Below are 20,000 nucleotides of genomic sequence, written 5' to 3'. Positions count from 1 at the left end.
GTGGGGAAAAATGAACAAATAACACTCCCCCCTCCCTCAGCAACTACTGTTGAGATGCCCTTGAGCATCACATGTGAACTTAGTTACTGTATCTTTGAAAAATGCTAACTGACAGCTCCCCCACCTCTCTCTCTCTCTCTCTGTCTCCTGAGTCCTGTCCTACAGCTGTTGCGAGGCATCAGAGCATTGTAAAGTTAATGTTTCATGCAGTATTCAGACAGGCTCAGTCTGTGGAAGCTGGACAGAGCTGATTCTTCTCCATGCATGGTCAGGGCCTGAAGCACGAATGGAATTGTATCCAATCCCGGACATTCTCAGTCACTCGCGTAATTTCTGGTATTTACCAGCATTTAATGCTAGCTAGGTATCAAATTTCATAAATATACACATTCCAGCATATAAACATTCAGTTACGAACTTAGTCCCAAACAAGAAGTGGGAAGCCTTAAATCCCACTTTGGGTGACAGTTACTTCATGATACTGTAGAGAATCAGTATTAACTGATAAATGGGAAAATAAGTATAGTACACAGGCTGCACTTCTTACAAGTATCTACAGTATAACATTGTAAAGGTACAGGAAGGGTTATATAATTATATTATTAATATTAAATATGAATAAAGGGTTAATATGGAGTATACTGTATGAATATGCCGACATGGATGAAAAAGTGTTCGGAATTGGATACAGATCTGAAAAATAGGTGCCATAGGTGCCATCTGCATTTGCATCCATTTGCAGGGACTGGAAGAAAAGCAATTACAAGTTCAGATAAAAACAATATTAAACTTTTAAAAAGACAGATGGAGGATTGTTAATTTATGAGAAACCAGTGAAAACAGTACAGGATGAAATATATTGCTATATGATTTTGATTCTTTGCATGGGGGGGGGGGGGGGTCATACAGTAGCTATTCAGAATTGGATACCCTTATGCTAAATGATCCCACAGCCATAGGACGCACATGCTTTTATGAGTGTGTGTGTGTGTGTTTGTGTGTGTGTGTGTGTGTGTGTGTGTGTGTGTGTGTGTGTGTGTGTGTGTGTGTGTGCGCGCATGCTTGCGTGTGTGCGTGCGTGCAAGTGTATGTGCATGTGCATGTGTGTGTACCTGTAAATGCATGCATACATGTGTACATTAATTGCGTGTTTTGGTATGTAGTACATGATTTTGCACATGTTCCGAGATCCAAGCATATTAGTGTACAACAAGCCTGGAACATAAGTTATAACTTATAAGTCTTCTATGACTTTCACACCTGTTTTCTGGTACTCAGCACAAATATCCATAATGAATGACTTCATGATTTATGCATGCTAAGCAATAATGTATGGCTTTAAATCTGTAGGAATTCTAATAGCATTTTTTTCCCTCTCATGCACTGGTTCATTAAACTAGCAGAATACCTATGCAGTGTATTGAGTGTAAATGTTGCGTTCGATCTGCACGCCCAACTCGTATAGACTGTGTGCTGACAGGCTGGCCACGTCTTGTTTATTCCCCTGACCCATAAATGGTGTAAAATCCATTGAAAATAGCTCCCTAACACATACAAAAACATGAGCATATATGTGTTTGATGTACATACAAAGAACTGCTTTGTGCTTTGTCTTCAGATTTGTGCAACGCGCATTTAAAAAAAAAATCACTCCTTGGAGCTGCACAGTCGCTCCTCTGACAGCTCCTCAACTCGCTCCAAAGGCAGCCAGACTGCAGGAGCTCCGCCCCCGGCTGATTGGCACGGTGGAGGCTACGCAGCCATTGTGCAGCATGGCCAAGTTCGGCCATTAATCTGTGCATTCGCCAATTAATTTAATGACCTAATTTTAAATTAGGTCAGCTCCATTAGGTCACCTGCAGGGGTGCTCTTTACACTTGCTGAAAGATTCAGCGTGATAGCACGTAGAATGGCATAGCTGTGCCTGAACACAATTCTGCTCACAAATATTTTGCATTCTTATTATATATGATTCCCAAAAAGCATATGTGAACCATGTTACTTTTGCTATTTTGAGTTTAAATCAAGCTTAGCCATTTGTTGCATGTAATTAATTCCCAGCTAGGCCAGCACCCTCCCAGTCCCAGTTATCACGTTCAAAACATCTGTCCACAGACAGACAGACAGACAGACAGACAGACAGACAGACAGACAGACTGTATAAACATCAGGCAAGGTATTCAGACCTGCAAAGTGGATCTCTTTGCAGTTGTGCAAAGTCCCGGAAAGTAGGTTTTTCATGCAGTGTCAAAACCACTTCTGTGGTATTTCCCGCTATACACTAGCTGTCTGTCTCTAGGACCACTTTTTTCCTTGGCATTTGTGCCTTGGGTCAGACATGGTCCAAAATCCAATTCAATTTACCCAGAAATCATCAGTGATGACATCACAATTGCTCGAGTGTCCATCACTGATCACATCATGGAGTGCTCGAGTGACATCACTCAGCACACTACTCAACTTTGCATCTCATAGACATTGTACATCATCAGTGACATCACAATTGCTTGAGTGACCATCACTGATGACATCATCGAGTGCCTCGCCCGCAGCTCGGCTGCTGCGTGACCTCGCCTGCGCTATTGGCACATGCAGCGCACAATTGCTCAATTTCGCATCACTGATGACATCACTCACTGATGACAGCATAATTGCTCGAGTGACATCACTCAGCACACAATTGCTCAACTTCGCATGTCATAGACATTGTGACATCATCAGTGACATCATTACTGAGCAAAATCATCACAAATCTCACAATGTGGGACAAAGTGGGACAAAAACTGTGGGACAAAAATTGCAGAGAAACAAACAAACAGACAGACAGAACCAACTTACTCACTTTTATGATGATGATGATATTGGTTAACATAGTGGTTTAAACATTGAGTTTGTATCAAATGGCAAATTAACCTAAAATAGGGACATCAATTATCTCTGCTGTTACTGTTACTATGGAGTTAATTGTGTCAACCATGTTATTAGTGAGTGCAGTAAAGAATGAAAAAAGCAGAAACTATAGCTGCAGTGTCAATTTGTTTAACTGTATTCCATTTTGAGACATAAGAAATAACATGCAGTCATGCTGTTCCTACAAACTGCTGCCTGCAACCATGAAAATAGCAAATAGCTAATCAGCGTTTAAAAATTCACTAGGTATTAACTTCTCTAATTATAAACTAATTGTGAAATTAGCTGTGGTAGCAGTTGGGGGCTTTACATTACTATTACCAAAACAACAGCTCTAGGCTTTATGTTTTTATTTGATGGCAACTTGTGGGCTTAGTTCCACACAATTAAAATAACACATTTGAACAGATTGCTTAAGTAAGGTATCAGATGTAGCAGGGAGTGGAAATAATGCCAATAGAAAGCAATGCACAGCAGCTACAAAATGTTACGCCAACTGCAGATTGTCATCATCATCACAATCCTAAAAATACAGAGAAACCTTCATGGTTTATCTTGCATTACAGTATATTATATGTATTACTCTGAAGGTTTAAAATCTCACTCAGTTAATTCTGATGCTCACTGATGTTACAATTCAATAATTAAAAATAAGTCCACTCCTGATCTATTATACATTCAACAGAAATGGATATAACCATACATATTCATGAGAAATCTGCTTTCCGTGGAATATTATGAATTTAAATAAGTTGACCTTTACCCTGCTCCCCTCTCACCTCTGAACTTTGACCCCTGAGGGGCTCTAGGAAATGCCGGTGGCGATGAAGGTGTTGAGGGGGACTCCGGCGGTGGCGCTGGGGCCTGCTAAAGGGCCGGGGGCCACAGGGAGGCAACAGTAGGAGCCGAGACGGTTGTTGAGCGTAACATTGAAGGTGCCCTTCAATACCGTGTTCATGATACCTGGACTCAGCTGGAGGAAGAGAGAGAGAGAGTGAGAGAGAGAGAGAGAGAGAGAGAGAGAGAGAGGGTGAGAGAGAGAGAGAGAGAGAGAGAGAGAGAGAGAGAGAGAGAGAGGATGAGGAAGGGGGAAAACAGATTTGGTGTTATCCATGTGTGAAGTACGCAGGCACACACACACACACACACACAAAGCTGAAGACAGGGGAGAGGACAGACCTGGTAGAGAAGACCTGAAAACAAACACACACACAGATAGGGGCTGCAACGATGATTATTTTCTGTGTCTCTCTCACACACACACACACACACACACACACACACACACACACACACACGCACACGCACACGCACACGCAACACACACACACACGCACATGCACAAACACACTTTTTTCTTCTCTCTCCTCACACACTTGCTCTTCAACCCCTCATGGACCTTTTTGCACAGATACATTTGCATGAAGAATATCTCCCTCTCTCTCTCTCTCTCTCTCTCATCTCTCTCTCTCTCTCTCTCTCAGTTCACTCCACTTTAATGCTTGGTGGTTCATTGGCATGAGAACCGGAGGACGACATGTGAAATGAATTACACTCCCTACAGAACTTAGCATCAAATAAGAGCAGATTAGCTACGTTGCATTGTTGTTATTCGTTCAGACTTGCTGCCCATCTCTCTCAATGTGTGACAGAAATCAACAGACTTTGCAGCTAAAATCACATCCAATCTTCCTGCCAAAAAATGAATAGGGAACTTTGTGGCGCTTGCCACTACTCTCTGTTTAGGGTCAAACACAACTAGTTTGTTCTCAGGTGTGTATGCTCTCACTTTCTTTACAATATGTGATGCACTTTTCTCATCTTTGATCTTTGGGACTTTTTGGGGACTTTTTTGTTCAACTCTTGGGATTGAAGGGCTCGTGGTGAGAGGAGAGGAGGACACTGGGTTGGAGAATGTTTAAAAACGTAATAAGCAACGATTAATACTATTGCATATTTATAACATAGATCTGTCTCGTTCTTTCTCACAACACACAGACACACACGCACGCACGTGCACACGCACACAGACACACACACACACACACACACACACACACACACACACACACACACACACGTAAAGTGCGCCACCAATGGCACAAAAACAAGGAAATCCTACAGGCACTTCAAAGTCTGACCTTCAAATCACCACAGACACACAAACACAAAGGATGAATGTCTCTCTCTCTCTCTCTCACACACACACATGCACACACACACACACGCACACACACACACACACACACACACACACACACACACACACACACACACACACACACACACACACAGGGTTGCAGACATGAATACATACAAAACTCAACCCTTCATCCTTCCCACCCAAGTACTGCCTGGGAACTCCCCTCTTCTACAGGTTATCAAAGTTCACCCCCCCCCCCCTTGCTCTCTCTTGCTCTACCTCTCTCTCTCTCTCTCTCTCTCTCTCCATCAGTATGCCAGAGAGTTGCTAGGAGGATTTAGGCACATTGGCTGGGCTGCTCAGATCTCAGTATTGATCCGGATGGGAAAAGGGGTTGCGGGTTCAACTCCAGGTCGCCCTGGGGGTTGCCTGCGAGGTCGGGGAGATGAGGCAGAGCCTTGGAACTGACAACGCCATCGGCATGGCAATGATGAGCGAGATTATGGGATATTTCACTGGGTCAAAGGGTGGAGGAGGAGAGGGGGATCCATGCAGGGGGTCGGTCTGTGCACAGACATGTATAGTTGTGCACACACACACACACACAAAGACACCACATGCACACAGGCAAGCACAGTACACACACACACGCGCGCGCACACACACACACACACACACACACAAACACACACACACACACACACACACACACACACACACACAGACGGTTGTGTGCAGCATGCAAACTCTTTCCCACAACACACATGCAGTACATGCTACATACATACAGAAAAGCAATACAAGATCAGGTCCATATACGCATGTACACATGCCAATGATATTAATTCATCATCACACACACACACACACACACACACACACACCCCGCGCTTATGTGTTGCTTAAAGTGTAACTAACCCCCAAAACACTTTTTTTCAGCTTTTAACCAATATATATGACTTTGGGGGTGATGTGTGAAGAATTCTGGTCAAAATTTCCACATTTGACACCAAACTGTTGCCATTTTACCATTTGTATCATTTTTCAGCAGCATACTTGGCATAAGCGCCCTCTTAGGGTCGAACACTGCTTTTTTTTTTTCTCTCAAATGAATGGGATATTTGACACGTCGTGACGTCACGGTGACCCAAAGACTATGGGATTTCAAGATAATTACTCCCCTACCCCCCCTGTACCCTTTCGGCTCCTCAGAACTCCAAGCCTCTTCCTATTGAAGTTTGCTCTTAAAATACTGAACCAAACGTCGTCAAAGTTGGCACATGTCTTAATTATAGTTAGTTTCCCGCTGAATGTGTCACTACTTTATTAATATCTTACCTGGATAAGCTCGAATGATGATGTATATATTATCAGTCCGAGTTGGAAGCAGCTGTCTCCAGCCCAGGCAGGCGGGAGTCGTACTGTAAAACCTCATGCACTAGCTCCAAGCTCCGGGGGCGCGCGCAGGATTGGGTTTGACCGTTTGATCAAGCAAGTAGCTCCTGTGCTCTTAAAATACTGAACACCACGTTGTCATATTTGACATATGTCTTCATTGTAGACAGTTTATCGCTGAATGTGTCATTACATTATAAATATCTTACCTGGATAAGCTCTAATTATGTTGTTTATATTATCAGTCCGACTTGGAAGCACTTTCTCTCGGCCAGTCAAACGGGAGAGTCTGCACTCTCATGCACCCGCGGGTGCGCGCACAGCAGACAGACTGTGAATGGGCGGAGGAGGAGGAGGAGAGATCCGCAGGCTACTCAGCTACTGTGCCCGTCTGTGAAAAGCGTCCTGTCCAGTCGCACCTTCGCAAAAAGATGCGGGATTCCCTCAATCGCACAAAGAAAAATTGCACACCAGCTATTTCTGTCTGTGTTTGTTTGTTGCTCCGTGAGGTTACAGAGCGCCCTCATGCATGCAGGAGCCAGGCTGTTTCGCCAGCCAGGGTGCAGCCTGCAACTGCGCTGAGAGGAAAATTTTTGCACAACTTTTAACAAGAATCACGAAAAGCCCCAAAACGCAAATTAAAAACAGATTTCATTGCGCGGTTTATCGCTAATTGTACGAGGGAATGACGTGGAGAAATCTCGCATTGTGTTACCGCAGAGCGGGGGGTTTCTCCTATTGTGCGGTGTGCTGCTGTAACGAGCCCATGTCATTTTGCTCTCGTAACGTAGTTATGACACCTGCCATAGAGATACATGCAGAAAAATAATTAAATTTCTAGTTCGCCACTGAATTACCAAATTGATATAACTATCAACAATTTTGAGCAACACTCTTTCCATACATGCCACCAGCGTTGGCTAGTTGTTGATATTTATAAAGATATTGCCGCTCTCAAAAAAAATATTTTTGAGGTGGTAGGCAAACTGTAATGGCGTCGATTTCTGAAAAAAAATATTGACTTCAATACAGCCAAAGAGTTTAGTATAGACAAGAGCATATGTCATTTCTTGGTTTTTTCCATAGGTATTTTCAAATCACTGTTCTGATACATATCTAGGGGGTTAGTCCCCCTTTAAGTATTGTTTCATTCAGGAAGGAGTTCCATATCCACTGGCAGCACGCCACACTGAATAGGGTATCACACAAAAAAGTGGGAGTTAATTATAGGGCTCCCAAAGAATTGCCTGGTAAACCAGCCGGTCACGTGAACTCACATTTCATTTCATTCTGGCCTGAAGATTTCACCCAGTGTTTAGCAGTGGGCGGAGGTTGGGCGGAGGCTGGGCGGGTGTACTTGCCTTGACAGATAACTCCTTCAGCCAATCAGCGTCGGATCCAGTCAAACCCAACTCCACTCGGGAAAATGACAAAAATATATTTTCCGCCAAGAAACTCTGCGGTTGCGGTGATACTCCTGTAATTGTTTAACTGTTGTTATTGAGTCTATTTTCTGCAATAACTGCACTTCATGGCTGTTTAAACTAGACGAACATTGACATTACTCCTCGAGACGGACAGGCACTGCAGTGGCGTTCCTGATTGGCCAACTTGCGCTGTCAATCATAGGGCACTGAGTGCAGTCGCTGATTGGTTCTTCCACTTTGCAGTTTCTGCTTAAAGCTCTCCCAGGGCTTGAGGCCAGACGGTCCCGCAGAACAAAATGAAATGTGAGTTCAGGTGACCGGCTGGTTTACCAGGCTATCCCTTTAAAAAGTATCTTTGCATTATACAGTAGCTTCCCTCCTCATCATTTATATTTTGGACTGACCTTTTTTGCTATGAACTTCCACTTTTTTGCGTGATACATTTTTACATGTAAAATCATAATATTAATATATAATATGAGTCCTCACAGTCAAGGAAAAAAGAAGAATGAACATACAAGTATCAGGCTGCACTGCTCCCCACTAGGAAGCAGCAGCACAAAGCACTTAAAAGGAGAGAGCCCACGCTGTGACATAAGCAGCGCACCCTGGGGGAAGCTTGGTGAAATGTCAGGTGTTTAGGAGGACACCTTCTGTTCTGCCTCTTAATGCATTCATAATAAACTTGAGCGCCATCTTCGGCCCTGCGTGTGCTCTGCCATATGAGTGCCTGGCTCAAGGTTATTAAATTCACTCACTCTCTCTTTTCATATCTCCAATATTCCTTTCTGTTTGTCTTTGATGCCTGCTACCCGTGTGTCTCTCTACATTGCCTCGTTCACTCTGCCCCTCTCTCTCTCTCTCTCTGTCTCTCTCTTTATCTCTCTCTTCTCTCTCTCTCTCTTCTCTCTCTCTCTCTCTCTCTCTCTCTCTCTCTCTCTCTCTCTCTCTCTCTCTCTCTCTCTCTCTCTCTCTCTCTCTCTCTCTCTCTCTCTCTCAAATTAAGCTCAACCAATCAGAACAGTGTCATGTATGAGAAAAGTAATTGAGCCGACTTTCCAGCCTATCGAGAAGCAGGCAGCTCGCATGATGGTACACTTAATGGAAACACTAAATGAGCCCTCGCCATGGCCTAATGCTGCTCAAGTAGATAGCGTTGCGTCAGACATTACACACACATGGACACGCACACGCACACGCACGCACACACACACACACACACACACACACACACACACGCACACGCGCGCGCTCAAATAGCTACCATTACATTATACAGCCGTCTACTTCAGAGTGCAGGCCCTTGAAACACATTTTCAGCTGTTGCACTTAACTGCCCTCTTCACTGTTTTCGCTTTCTCACTGTCTTGCTACCTCTACCTCTCTCACCCCTCTCTCTCTCTCTCTCTCTCTCTCTCTACCTCTCTCACCCCTCTCTCTCTCTCTCTCTCTCTCTCTACCTCCATCTATCTCAGCTCTCTCCACCTGTCTCGTTCTCTCTTGCTCTCTCTCTCCCTCTCTCTTCATCTCTCTCTCTCTCTCTCTCTGCACCACTTCACACCATCTTTAACTCCATATGGCCTGTGGTGTCACATAGATTCAGAGTCACACAGCTAATTACTGAGACCGGAGCTTAGGCCTTCATTTTGCAGGGGGGGAAAGAAAAGTTCAGCCATGTGATCTCACACTCGCAAACCAAGGCGTTGGTTTCTGCCAGGCAGGAATATATATAAAGAAAATAGTGTAACTTGTTTTTTAAATAGTGTACTGGCGTCACCTTGAGGTATGTAAACTTAATTAAAGAACTGAAAGGAAAATCTTTGGTAGCATTTCTGGTGGCAGGTGTCACCCAATTTTCTACGAAGGTGCCTTTACTCTGGTGAGTGCAGTTGTAACACATACACACACACATAAGCACGTGGACGCACGGGTGCGCGCATACACACACGCACATGCACACACACACACACACGCGCGCGCACGCACACACACACACACACTATGGGGTCCTATCGACGTCACTATTCACTGACACATGCGCAGCAACGTGTGTGTGCCTGCGTGACTTAACATAGTCAATCTTGTCACGCGTGCACACGTACGCGCACTATGATGTGCGCAAACTACATCACGCGTAACGACAAGCTGCGTAGCACAGCTACTTAGAGCGTGTACACGTGTGACCAGTGTTGGAGAAATTTCGTTACGCGTTCACACACACACGCGTTCGCAGTTTTGAGCAACCAGAAGTGTATCTGCATGCGCACCACACTGCGCGTACATGAACGCCTCGCGTAGTTCTCTTTTGTTTTATTCTATCTCTTTCTATGTTACATTTTCATCCAGTAGATGGTGCCAGTGACCAAACCAACCAGTTGATCAAGCATGTCGCTTAGAGGAGCTGTCCTGCTGCTCAAAGAAAGCAGCTTTACAATCACATAGCCTGCTATAATGTTTATTAATGTTCCAGATGTATTTTATTTTATTGACAGTATTTCATTGTTAATATGAGCTGCTGATTGTAACTCATCAATTTCCCCTCAGGCCACGCCATGTGGCTGGCTGCAACAGGCATCCCCTGGCCGCACCGCTGCTGCCTGTGATTTTGAAGACCCAATTCGAAGGCCCAATTCGGGCCTGCCGAAACTGTTTGTCATCTCAATAAATGTCCGCCACGGGAGCTATCAAGAAATTGTGTTGCCAGCCCTTTTTTCGTTCATAAAGTGATTATTCTCAGTTCAGTAATTCTCATTATCAGTTTATTGTGTGCATGACAGTAAACACAATCATTCTAGGTCTATTCTTTGATCACACTGCACACAAAACCACGCAATTCATAAACAGATAATTTTAATCATGGCTCAGAAATGTTCAGGCAATAAAACAAACAAATAGCCTACATAAAATAAAAATATAGCCTATGAAGAATAAGGAATAAACAAAAACGATGGCCTTTATCAGAGAGCAGCATAATAGTAGTAATAGGCTAGTAGCTACAAAACACAAAATAAAAAACCAGGCGATCTTTCAGCATGTAGCATAACGTTTTTTAAATGGCCTCTGAAATGTTTAGGCAATAAAACAAATAAATAAATAAATAAAATAAAAATATGAATGAGGAATAAAGTTAACAAAAACAGAGAGCAGCAGGCTTTTATAATAGGCTACAAAATAAAAAATAACAACTTCACATGTTGCTGTTAAGGAACAGCAGAGCAATAACACTTGCAGTGCTCAGGCAGGTCCGACGATTCTCCAGCGTGCGGCCAGAGATGCTGAAGGCAGACTCGCAACTGACAAACGTGACACACTGACAAACTGCTACATTAGATTCATACTGTAGGGGCTGGATACCAGGCCAGCTTTCTGCTACATTAGATTCATACTGTAGGGGCTGGATACCAGGCCAGCTTTCTGCTACATTAGATTCATACTGTAGGGGCTGGATACCAGGGCAGCTTTCTGCTACATTAGATTCATACTGTAGGGGCTGGATACCAGGGCAGCTTTCTGCTACATTAGATTCATACTGTAGGGGCTGGATACCAGGGCAGCTTTCTGCTACATTAGCTTCATACTGTAGCGGCTGGATACCAGGGCAGCTTTCTGCTACATTAGATTCATACTGTAGGGGCTGGATACCAGGGCAGCTTTCTGCTACATTAGCTTCATACTGTAGCGGCTGGATACCAGGGCAGCTTTCTGCTACATTAGATTCATACTGTAGGGGCTGGATACCAGGGCAGCTTTCTGCTACATTAGCTTCATACTGTAGCGGCTGGATACCAGGGCAGCTTTCTGCTACATTAGATTCATACTGTAGGGGCTGGATACCAGGCCAGCTTTCTGCTACATTAGATTCATACTGTAGGGGCTGGATACAGGCCAGCTTTCTGTTACATTAGCTTCATACTGTAGCGGCTGGATACCAGGGCAGCTTTCTGCTACATTAAATTCATACTGTAGGGGCTGGATACAGGCCAGCTTTCTGCTACATTAAATTCATACTGTAGGGGCTGGATACAGACCAGCTTTCTGCTACATTAGCTTCATACTGTAGGGGCTGGATACAGGCCAGCTTTCTGCTACATTAGATTCATACTGTAGGGGCTGGATACCAGGCCAGCTTTCTGCTACATTAGCTTCATACTGTAGCGGCTGGATACAGGCCAGCTTTCTGCTACATTAAACTCATACTGTAGGGGCTGGATACAGGCCAGCTTTCTGCTACATTAAATTCATACTGTAGGGGCTGGATACAGGTCAGCTTTCTGCTACATTAAATTCATACTGTAGCGGCTGGATACAGGCCAGCTTTCTGCTACATTAGATTCATACTGTAGGGGCTGGATACCAGGCCAGCTTTCTGCTACATTAGATTCATACTGTAGGGGCTGGATACAGACCAGCTTTCTGCTACATTAGATTCATACTGTAGCAGCTGGATAGCAGGGCAGCTTTCTGCTACATTAGCTTCATACTGTAGCGGCTGGATACCAGGGCAGCTTTCTGCTACATTAGCTTCATACTGTAGCGGCTGGATACCAGGGCAGCTTTCTGCTACATTAGATTCATACTGTAGGGGCTGGATACAGGCCAGCTTTCTGCTACATTAAATTCATAATGTAGGGGCTGGATACAGGTCAGCTTTCTGCTACATTAAATTCATACTGTAGGGGCTGGATACAGGCCAGCTTTCTGCTACATTAAATTCATACTGTAGGGGCTGGATACAGGCCAGCTTTCTGCTACATTAAATTCATACTGTAGGGGCTGGATACAGACCAGCTTTCTGCTACATTAGCTTCATACTGTAGGGGCTGGATACAGGCCAGCTTTCTGCTACATTAGATTCATACTGTAGGGGCTGGATACCAGGCCAGCTTTCTGCTACATTAGATTCATACTGTAGGGGCTGGATACAGACCAGCTTTCTGCTACATTAGATTCATACTGTAGCAGCTGGATACCAGGGCAGCTTTCTGCTACATTAGCTTCATACTGTAGCGGCTGGATACCAGGGCAGCTTTCTGCTACATTAGATTCATACTGTAGGGGCTGGATACCAGGCCAGCTTTCTGCTACATTAGATTCATACTGTAGGGGCTGGATACAGGCCAGCTTTCTGTTACATTAGATTCATACTGTAGCAGCTGGATACCAGGCCAGCTTTCTGCTACATTAGCTTCATACTGTAGGGGCTGGATACAGGCCAGCTTTCTGCTACATTAAATTCATACTGTAGGGGCTGGATACAGGCCAGCTTTCTGCTACATTAAATTCATACTGTAGGGGCTGGATACAGGCCAGCTTTCTGCTACATTAAATTCATACTGTAGGGGCTGGATACAGGCCAGCTTTCTGCTACATTAGATTCATACTGTATGGGCTGGATACCAGGGCAGCTTTCTGCTACATTAGCTTCATACTGTAGCGGCTGGATACAGGCCAGCTTTCTGCTACATTAAACTCATACTGTAGGGGCTGGATACAGGTCAGCTTTCTGCTACATTAGATTCATACTGTAGCGGCTGGATACAGGCCAGCTTTCTGCTACATTAGCTTCATACTGTAGGGGCTGGATACAGGCCAGCTTTCTGCTACATTAAATTCATACTGTAGGGGCTGGATACAGGTCAGCTTTCTGCTACATTAAATTCATACTGTAGCGGCTGGATACAGGCCAGCTTTCTGCTACATTAGATTCATACTGTAGGGGCTGGATACCAGGCCAGCTTTCTGCTACATTAGATTCATACTGTAGGGGCTGGATACAGACCAGCTTTCTGCTACATTAGATTCATACTGTAGCAGCTGGATAGCAGGGCAGCTTTCTGCTACATTAGCTTCATACTGTAGCGGCTGGATACCAGGGCAGCTTTCTGCTACATTAGATTCATACTGTAGGGGCTGGATACCAGGCCAGCTTTCTGCTACATTAGATTCATACTGTAGCAGCTGGATACAGGCCAGCTTTCTGCTACATTAAATTCATACTGTAGGGGCTGGATACAGGCCAGCTTTCTGCTACATTAAATTCATACTGTAGGGGCTGGATACAGGCCAGCTTTCTGCTACATTAGATTCATACTGTAGGGGCTGGATACAGGCCAGCTTTCTGCTACATTAGATTCATACTGTAGGGGCTGGATACAGGCCAGCTTTCTGCTACATTAGATTCATACTGTAGGGGCTGGATACCAGGCCAGCTTTCTGCTGTATTAGATTCATACTGTAGGGGCTGGATACAGGCCAGCTTTCTGCTGTATTAGATTCATACTGTAGGGGCTGGATACCAGGCCAGCTTTCTGCTACATTAGATTCATACTGTAGGGGCTGGATACAGGCCAGCTTTCTGTTACATTAGATTCATACTGTAGGGGCTGGATACCAGGCCAGCTTTCTGCTACATTAGATTCATACTGTAGCAGCTGGATACAGACCAGCTTTCTGCTGTATTAGTGGAGAAATGAAGATGAGTCTAAATCACTGAAACTTATTCAAGTTTGGATTTTTTTTACCTAGCGATTTCTTCCCCACAGCTCAAGGTCACAGAGAGAAATCAATTATTGGAGGATCGCAACATAGGAACACAGTCAAACATGCGTCCCCCCCCACACACACACACACACACACACTTACAGACCATGCGCGCGCGCGCGCACACACACACACACACACACACACACACATACACACACACACACACACACACACACACACACATCCCGTGCAGCACACACTCAAATCCATTCACAGAGTCATAAAGACACACATACACATTACACACCAAGCACACGCTCGCTCGCTCAATCACACACACACAGACACACACACAGACACACACACACACACACACACACACACACACACACACACACACATCCATGCACAGGCTAACGTTGAAGGCTGAGTGTTCGGGGAGCATGGTGAAGGCAATATAAGACTTTAACAGTGTGTTCACCTGATAAGCGCCGGGCCCAGGGTTGGTGTTCATGGACACTTTGAATCGATCTTCTCTGGAGGAGATCAGAGCCATCTGAGACGAGGTTTTCACACTTGGGTTGTACTGGCCTGGACCTGACAAACACACACATCATCCACACATAAGAATGCAACGCATCATTTCTTTAATGGCAGGCAAGACCTCATCTCAATTGGTGATGTGTTTTTTTGTCTTGTGTCCACTCTCTCCTTTCCCTGTGGACTGTTGTGTAATAATAGAAAAGTCTACAGTAAGTCATGTAGTATTGTACTGAAATAGTGAACTGCAATCTAAGCAAATGTGAAGTTGTATGTCTTGTTATCTCTACCAGTGGGTGTAGTGGAGTTTGGCGGAAATCTGCACTCTAATGAGTGCACTTTTCTAGTAATATGTGAGACTTTGCTGACCAGTATAGGGAAGTAATGTATCTGCTAACACTCTGCTCAGAGCACTGTGCTGACCCGTATAGGGAAGTCTCTGCTAACACTCTGCTCAGAGCGCTGCTATAGGGAAGTCTCTGCTAACACTCTGCTCAGAGCACTGCTAGATTCACTATTTTGCTCAAACACAGCAGCAGGGTGGACGTTGGCCAACACCCAGAGCTGGAAGATGGCTCCTCCAGGTGAACAGAATAGTTGAAGATGGCTCCTCCAGGTGAACAGAATAGTTGAAGATGGCTCCTCCAGGTGAACAGAATAGTTGAAGATGGCTCCTCCAGGTGAACAGAATAGTTGAAGATGGCTCCTCCAGGTGAACAGAATAGTTGAAGATGGCTCCTCCAGGTGAACAGAATAGTTGAAGATGGCTCCTCCAGGTGCAGAATAGTTTGGCCGCATACAGCATGTATGTAGAGGGACAGTAGCCTAATAGGATAGGGGGGCGCCTTGGGACAGCAGCTCAAGAGCCAGATTTGGATGACATTTGGATGACTTTTGCGTGTGGGTTGCAGGGTGTGAGTGTGAACCTGCTGAGTCACCAGGGTGTGAGTGTGAACCTGCTGAGTCACCAGGGTGTGAGTGTGAACCTGCTGAGTCACCAGGGTGTGCTGGCTTGTTTTAATGTAACTGTTTGTGCTGAGATCAAAGAGGTAGCAACCTACCTACTGAGCCACTGTGCATGTCTGCATGCTGGCCAGCAGGGTGGCTCACTAGGTAGGTTGCTTTCTCTGCCGGGGCTAGGGATTCATTTTCTTCTGTGAATGTAGGCTACAGTTAGCCTGGTTAAAACCATCCGCATCCGTGAACTCACATTCTGTTTTGTTCGTGGATCCATCTGGACTCTGCGCTGTGTCATTTCAGTGGGTGGAAGTATCCAGTCCTTCAGCCAATCAGCGTCGGATCCAGTCAAATCCAAATCCACTCGGAATGCTGTTGCATACTTTTAATTGTTATTATTGAGCAATTATTGAGTTATTTCTGCAATAACTACACTTATGGCTGTTTAACTCGACGAACGTTGACGTTACTGCTCGAGCTGGAGAGCTATGGAGCCAGCGGCGTTCCCAATTGGCCGATTACGATGTCAACTACAAGGTAGGTCCCTGATTGGCTAGTGAATGCTGTAATTTCTGAAAGTGCCCGCCCAGAGCTGGAGGCCAGACGGTCTTGCAGAACCAAACAGAATATAAGTTCACGTGACCGGATGGTTTACCAGGCTGTACAGTATGTGCTCATAGTACCATACTGTAAGCTTTAGATAAACGTGTTCATGCTGTCACACATACCCACAAAACACATGCAGGTGTACACACATCCATGCCTCATATCAATTATATCATATACTGTATACACATAATGCACAGGTGATCGCACACATACACAGAAAACATTGCCACACCAGCACATATGCACACACACACACACACACACACACACACACACACACACACACACACACACACACACACACACACACACACACACACACATACATACAGTATAATGCAAACACAAACAATGCATGCAAGTTATTCAAGTATAACGACATTTTCATTTTAAGAACTGACATTTGCATTGAATGCTGGAAAGCGGTTGAGGAAATGAATAGGCTAAGCCCCGGGGGTTCACACAATACACAGAATTGTTTCCATAAACGTTTTTTTTTATTCCAAAGCAGAATCTGAACCAAAGTGTTGCTGTCAGGTGAAAACCGTTTATCTTTAAACAGTCGGCTTTTCAGGAATTGTGGAAACTGCCTGATAGTTTTCTCATTAGCATGAATGGATTCTGCAACTTTTACAATATATTTTTTGAAATGTTTTAATGGACCCCAGGGCTGTGGAACTTATTCAGTGCATAAAAAGGACTGTGATAAGAAAAATAAGGAAAAGGGAAAAAATGCAATACTGGAGTCATGTGGTTTTAAGACAGCAGCAGGTGCTTGTCTGACCCTACGGCTAACCAATCAGCTTATGACTACTAAAACATAGGGCGCCTTTGAAAATGCACACAAATGCATACCAACTACGTAGAAACACACACACACACGTGCACACACATACGCGTGCTCTTTTTACTTCGAGCTATCCGTAATGTCACAGACCACTTTTACTAACATGGTCATTCTGTGTGTGTGTGTGTGTGTGTGTGTGTGTGTGTGTGTGTGTGTGTGTGTGTGTGTGTGTGTGCGTGCGTGCGTGCGTACGTGTGTGTGTGCGCGCGCGTCCGTGCGTGTATGTGTGCTAAAGATCTTGAATAGTTAAATACCTTTCCCATTAGGTGGACATCAGGAATGTGATTTGAGGGGAAGGCGCACGGTGAGGAATATAATGAGAATGTTCCATACAGGCCAATTCATGAATGCAAATTCAATAAGAGTGTGTGCTGCCATGCACAGGTCCGTGTGCATGTATCTGTGTGTCTGTGTGTGTCTCTGTGTGTGTGTGTGTGTGTGTGTGTGTGTGTGTGTATGAGCATGTGTGAGTGTGCATGTATTAGTGTGTGTGTATATATGAGTATGTGTGAGTGTTTTGAGCGTCTATGTGTGTATGTTTGTGTCTGTGTGTGTCGATGGATATGTATGGGTGTGTGTGTGTGTGTGTGTGTGTGTGTGTGTGTGTGTGCGTGCGTGCGTGCGTTGCGTGCGTGAGAAGGAGAAACACTATTGCAAACAGTCCAAATCTATTTATATGCAAATTGGTTTTTGGTTAAACGGTTTGGGGTGCCTCCTGGGTTGAGTCCCTTGGTGTGGGGCTGCTCATAAATTATCCAAGTAAGTCATGAATCTATCCATTTTGAAACAACATTTTTCAATGGGAGTGTAATTGAGGTAAATATTGGGTGAGGGGCCCACAGAGATGGAGCTAATTTGCGTGGATGATAGGGAAAGGGCGGCGCTATGGTCTCGGCTAATGTTCAGCACTGACAAGGCTCATAACCAGCAGTTAACATTGGTAACTGGCATTTGACTTTTTATCATTAATTTATTGATCTTTAGATAGAAATATTCCTTCAACTATTTACTACATTGATGTGAACTTACGTGAAAATGTTTAAATACTAATTTGTATTGTTATAATATACTAATATATATATATATATAGATATAGATATAGATATATAGATATAGATATATATATATACACACACATATACATACAATGTACCAATGCCAACAGGAATGTTCATCAGCTTGAAGCAAGCTAGTAGTACCAATTGGTTTCAGTGAAGTTAGCAATGCTGATGGAGACTTTGTGTGTGTGTGTGTGTGTGTGTGTGTGTGTGTGTGTGTGTGTGTGTGTGTGTGTGTGTGTGTGTGTGTGTGTGTGTGTGTGTGTGTGTGTGTGTGTGTGTGTGTGTGTGTGTGTGTGTGTGTGTGTGTGTGTGTGTGTGTGTGTGTGTGTGTGTGTGTGTGTGTGTGTGTGTGTGTGTGTGTGTGTGTGTGTGTGTGTGTGTGTGTGTGTGTGTTATGGGGCGGCTGTAGCTCAGGAGGTAGAGTGGGTCGTCCGTTAATCGCTTTGGATAAAAGAAGTCGGTGGTTCGATCCCCGTCTCCTCCACTCTGCATGTCGAAGTGTCCTTGGGCAAGACACTGAAACCCAAATTGCTCCCGATGGTGTGTCAGCACCCTGCATGGTAGCTTGCTGCCATTACATCAGTGTGTGAGCGTCTGTGTGAATGGGTGAATGTACCTACTGATTGTAAAGCGCTATATAAATGCAGGCCATTTGCCATTTGCCACTTTACAGAGTAAAATACAAATTGTCTAGGTATGTCTTCAATGGACACCACCTGCTCCAAACGGTGGGCAGAGAGCAGACGGTTGAAGGTGTTCTGGTCACTCAGCTCTATAGGAAACAAACTGACTGGTGACTTGATCGTATTGCTCACAGTGTGGAAAACAAATCATCATGCTTGTGATTCATGCTCCATGCCCCACTGAAGCTCAGCAGCAACAGCAAATGTACACTAGTCTCTCGACCACATGACTGATACAAACACAAGCACAGCAGCTCATTATGACAGTCAATAATTCAAATATAAAATTGATTAAGTAAATCCACAAGACCCAGCCAGCTTTTCTGTTGCAGAAATATCCCACTATTATTAGGGACACCATTTTCAGCTTTTCTTTTCTATTTTCCAAGTTGTGCTCTTCTCAGCTGTTGATATGATACGCTGCTGCCACCGTGACAGCAACTGTCAGCCTGTTCATTTCAAATACAAGCTCCTCCCTACTAATAGCCTACCTATCAGCAAAAGGCTTGTCCTTTTAATACGTCAGGTCATAATGGATGGGAGGTTCTATCACTACAAGGTTATATCGTAACGTCCTGTAAAGTGTGTCTTTTAGCTCAAGGACGGTCCTGAGTACGTCCAACGTGCCCCCCCCATGGCCATGGGCTTGACTTGGGGTGGGGCTACAAATGTTTCCAAGCACTGTGTGTGTGTGTGTGTGTGTGTGTGTGTGTGTGTGTGTGTGTGTGTGTGTGTGTGTGTCTGTGTGTGTGTGTGTGTGTGTGTGCTCTTAGGTGTGATACCTGGTACAGTGTGGTCACATCGCAGGAAGGAGGTGTCCCGCGGCGCAGCAGACAGGAAGCAGCTCTGTCGTTTCTTGGCTCCTTCGCTTCGGGGTTCTGAGGTGTGGCCGTTAGCCTTCTCAGATGTCACATCGTAGCTGTTAGGGGGCGGGGAGTCCTGCAG

At 44.6% G+C, this 20,000-nt stretch overlaps 1 protein-coding gene across 1 annotated transcript in view; it reads right to left on the bottom strand.

The window, feature by feature from the left end:
* Positions 1-3,715: 3,715 nt before the first annotated feature.
* Positions 3,716-20,000, bottom strand: part of stpg2 (sperm-tail PG-rich repeat containing 2) — a gene marked incomplete at both ends in the record, with an annotated part of 77,380 nt that continues 61,095 nt past the window's right edge. Inside the window, 3 exons of the mRNA XM_083645266.1 lie at positions 3,716-3,883; positions 14,840-14,955; positions 19,838-19,994. Of these exons, the coding sequence (XP_083501392.1) occupies positions 3,716-3,883; positions 14,840-14,955; positions 19,838-19,994 (441 nt within the window). The remainder of the gene's footprint in view (positions 3,884-14,839; positions 14,956-19,837; positions 19,995-20,000) is intronic.

Source organism: Poromitra crassiceps, assembly GCF_964638095.1.
Source record: "Poromitra crassiceps genome assembly, chromosome: 10".
NCBI classification, from domain to species: domain Eukaryota; kingdom Metazoa; phylum Chordata; class Actinopteri; order Beryciformes; family Melamphaidae; genus Poromitra; species Poromitra crassiceps.
The sequence above is the reverse complement of the archived record's forward strand: the minus strand, read 5'-3'. Positions and strand labels throughout refer to the sequence as shown.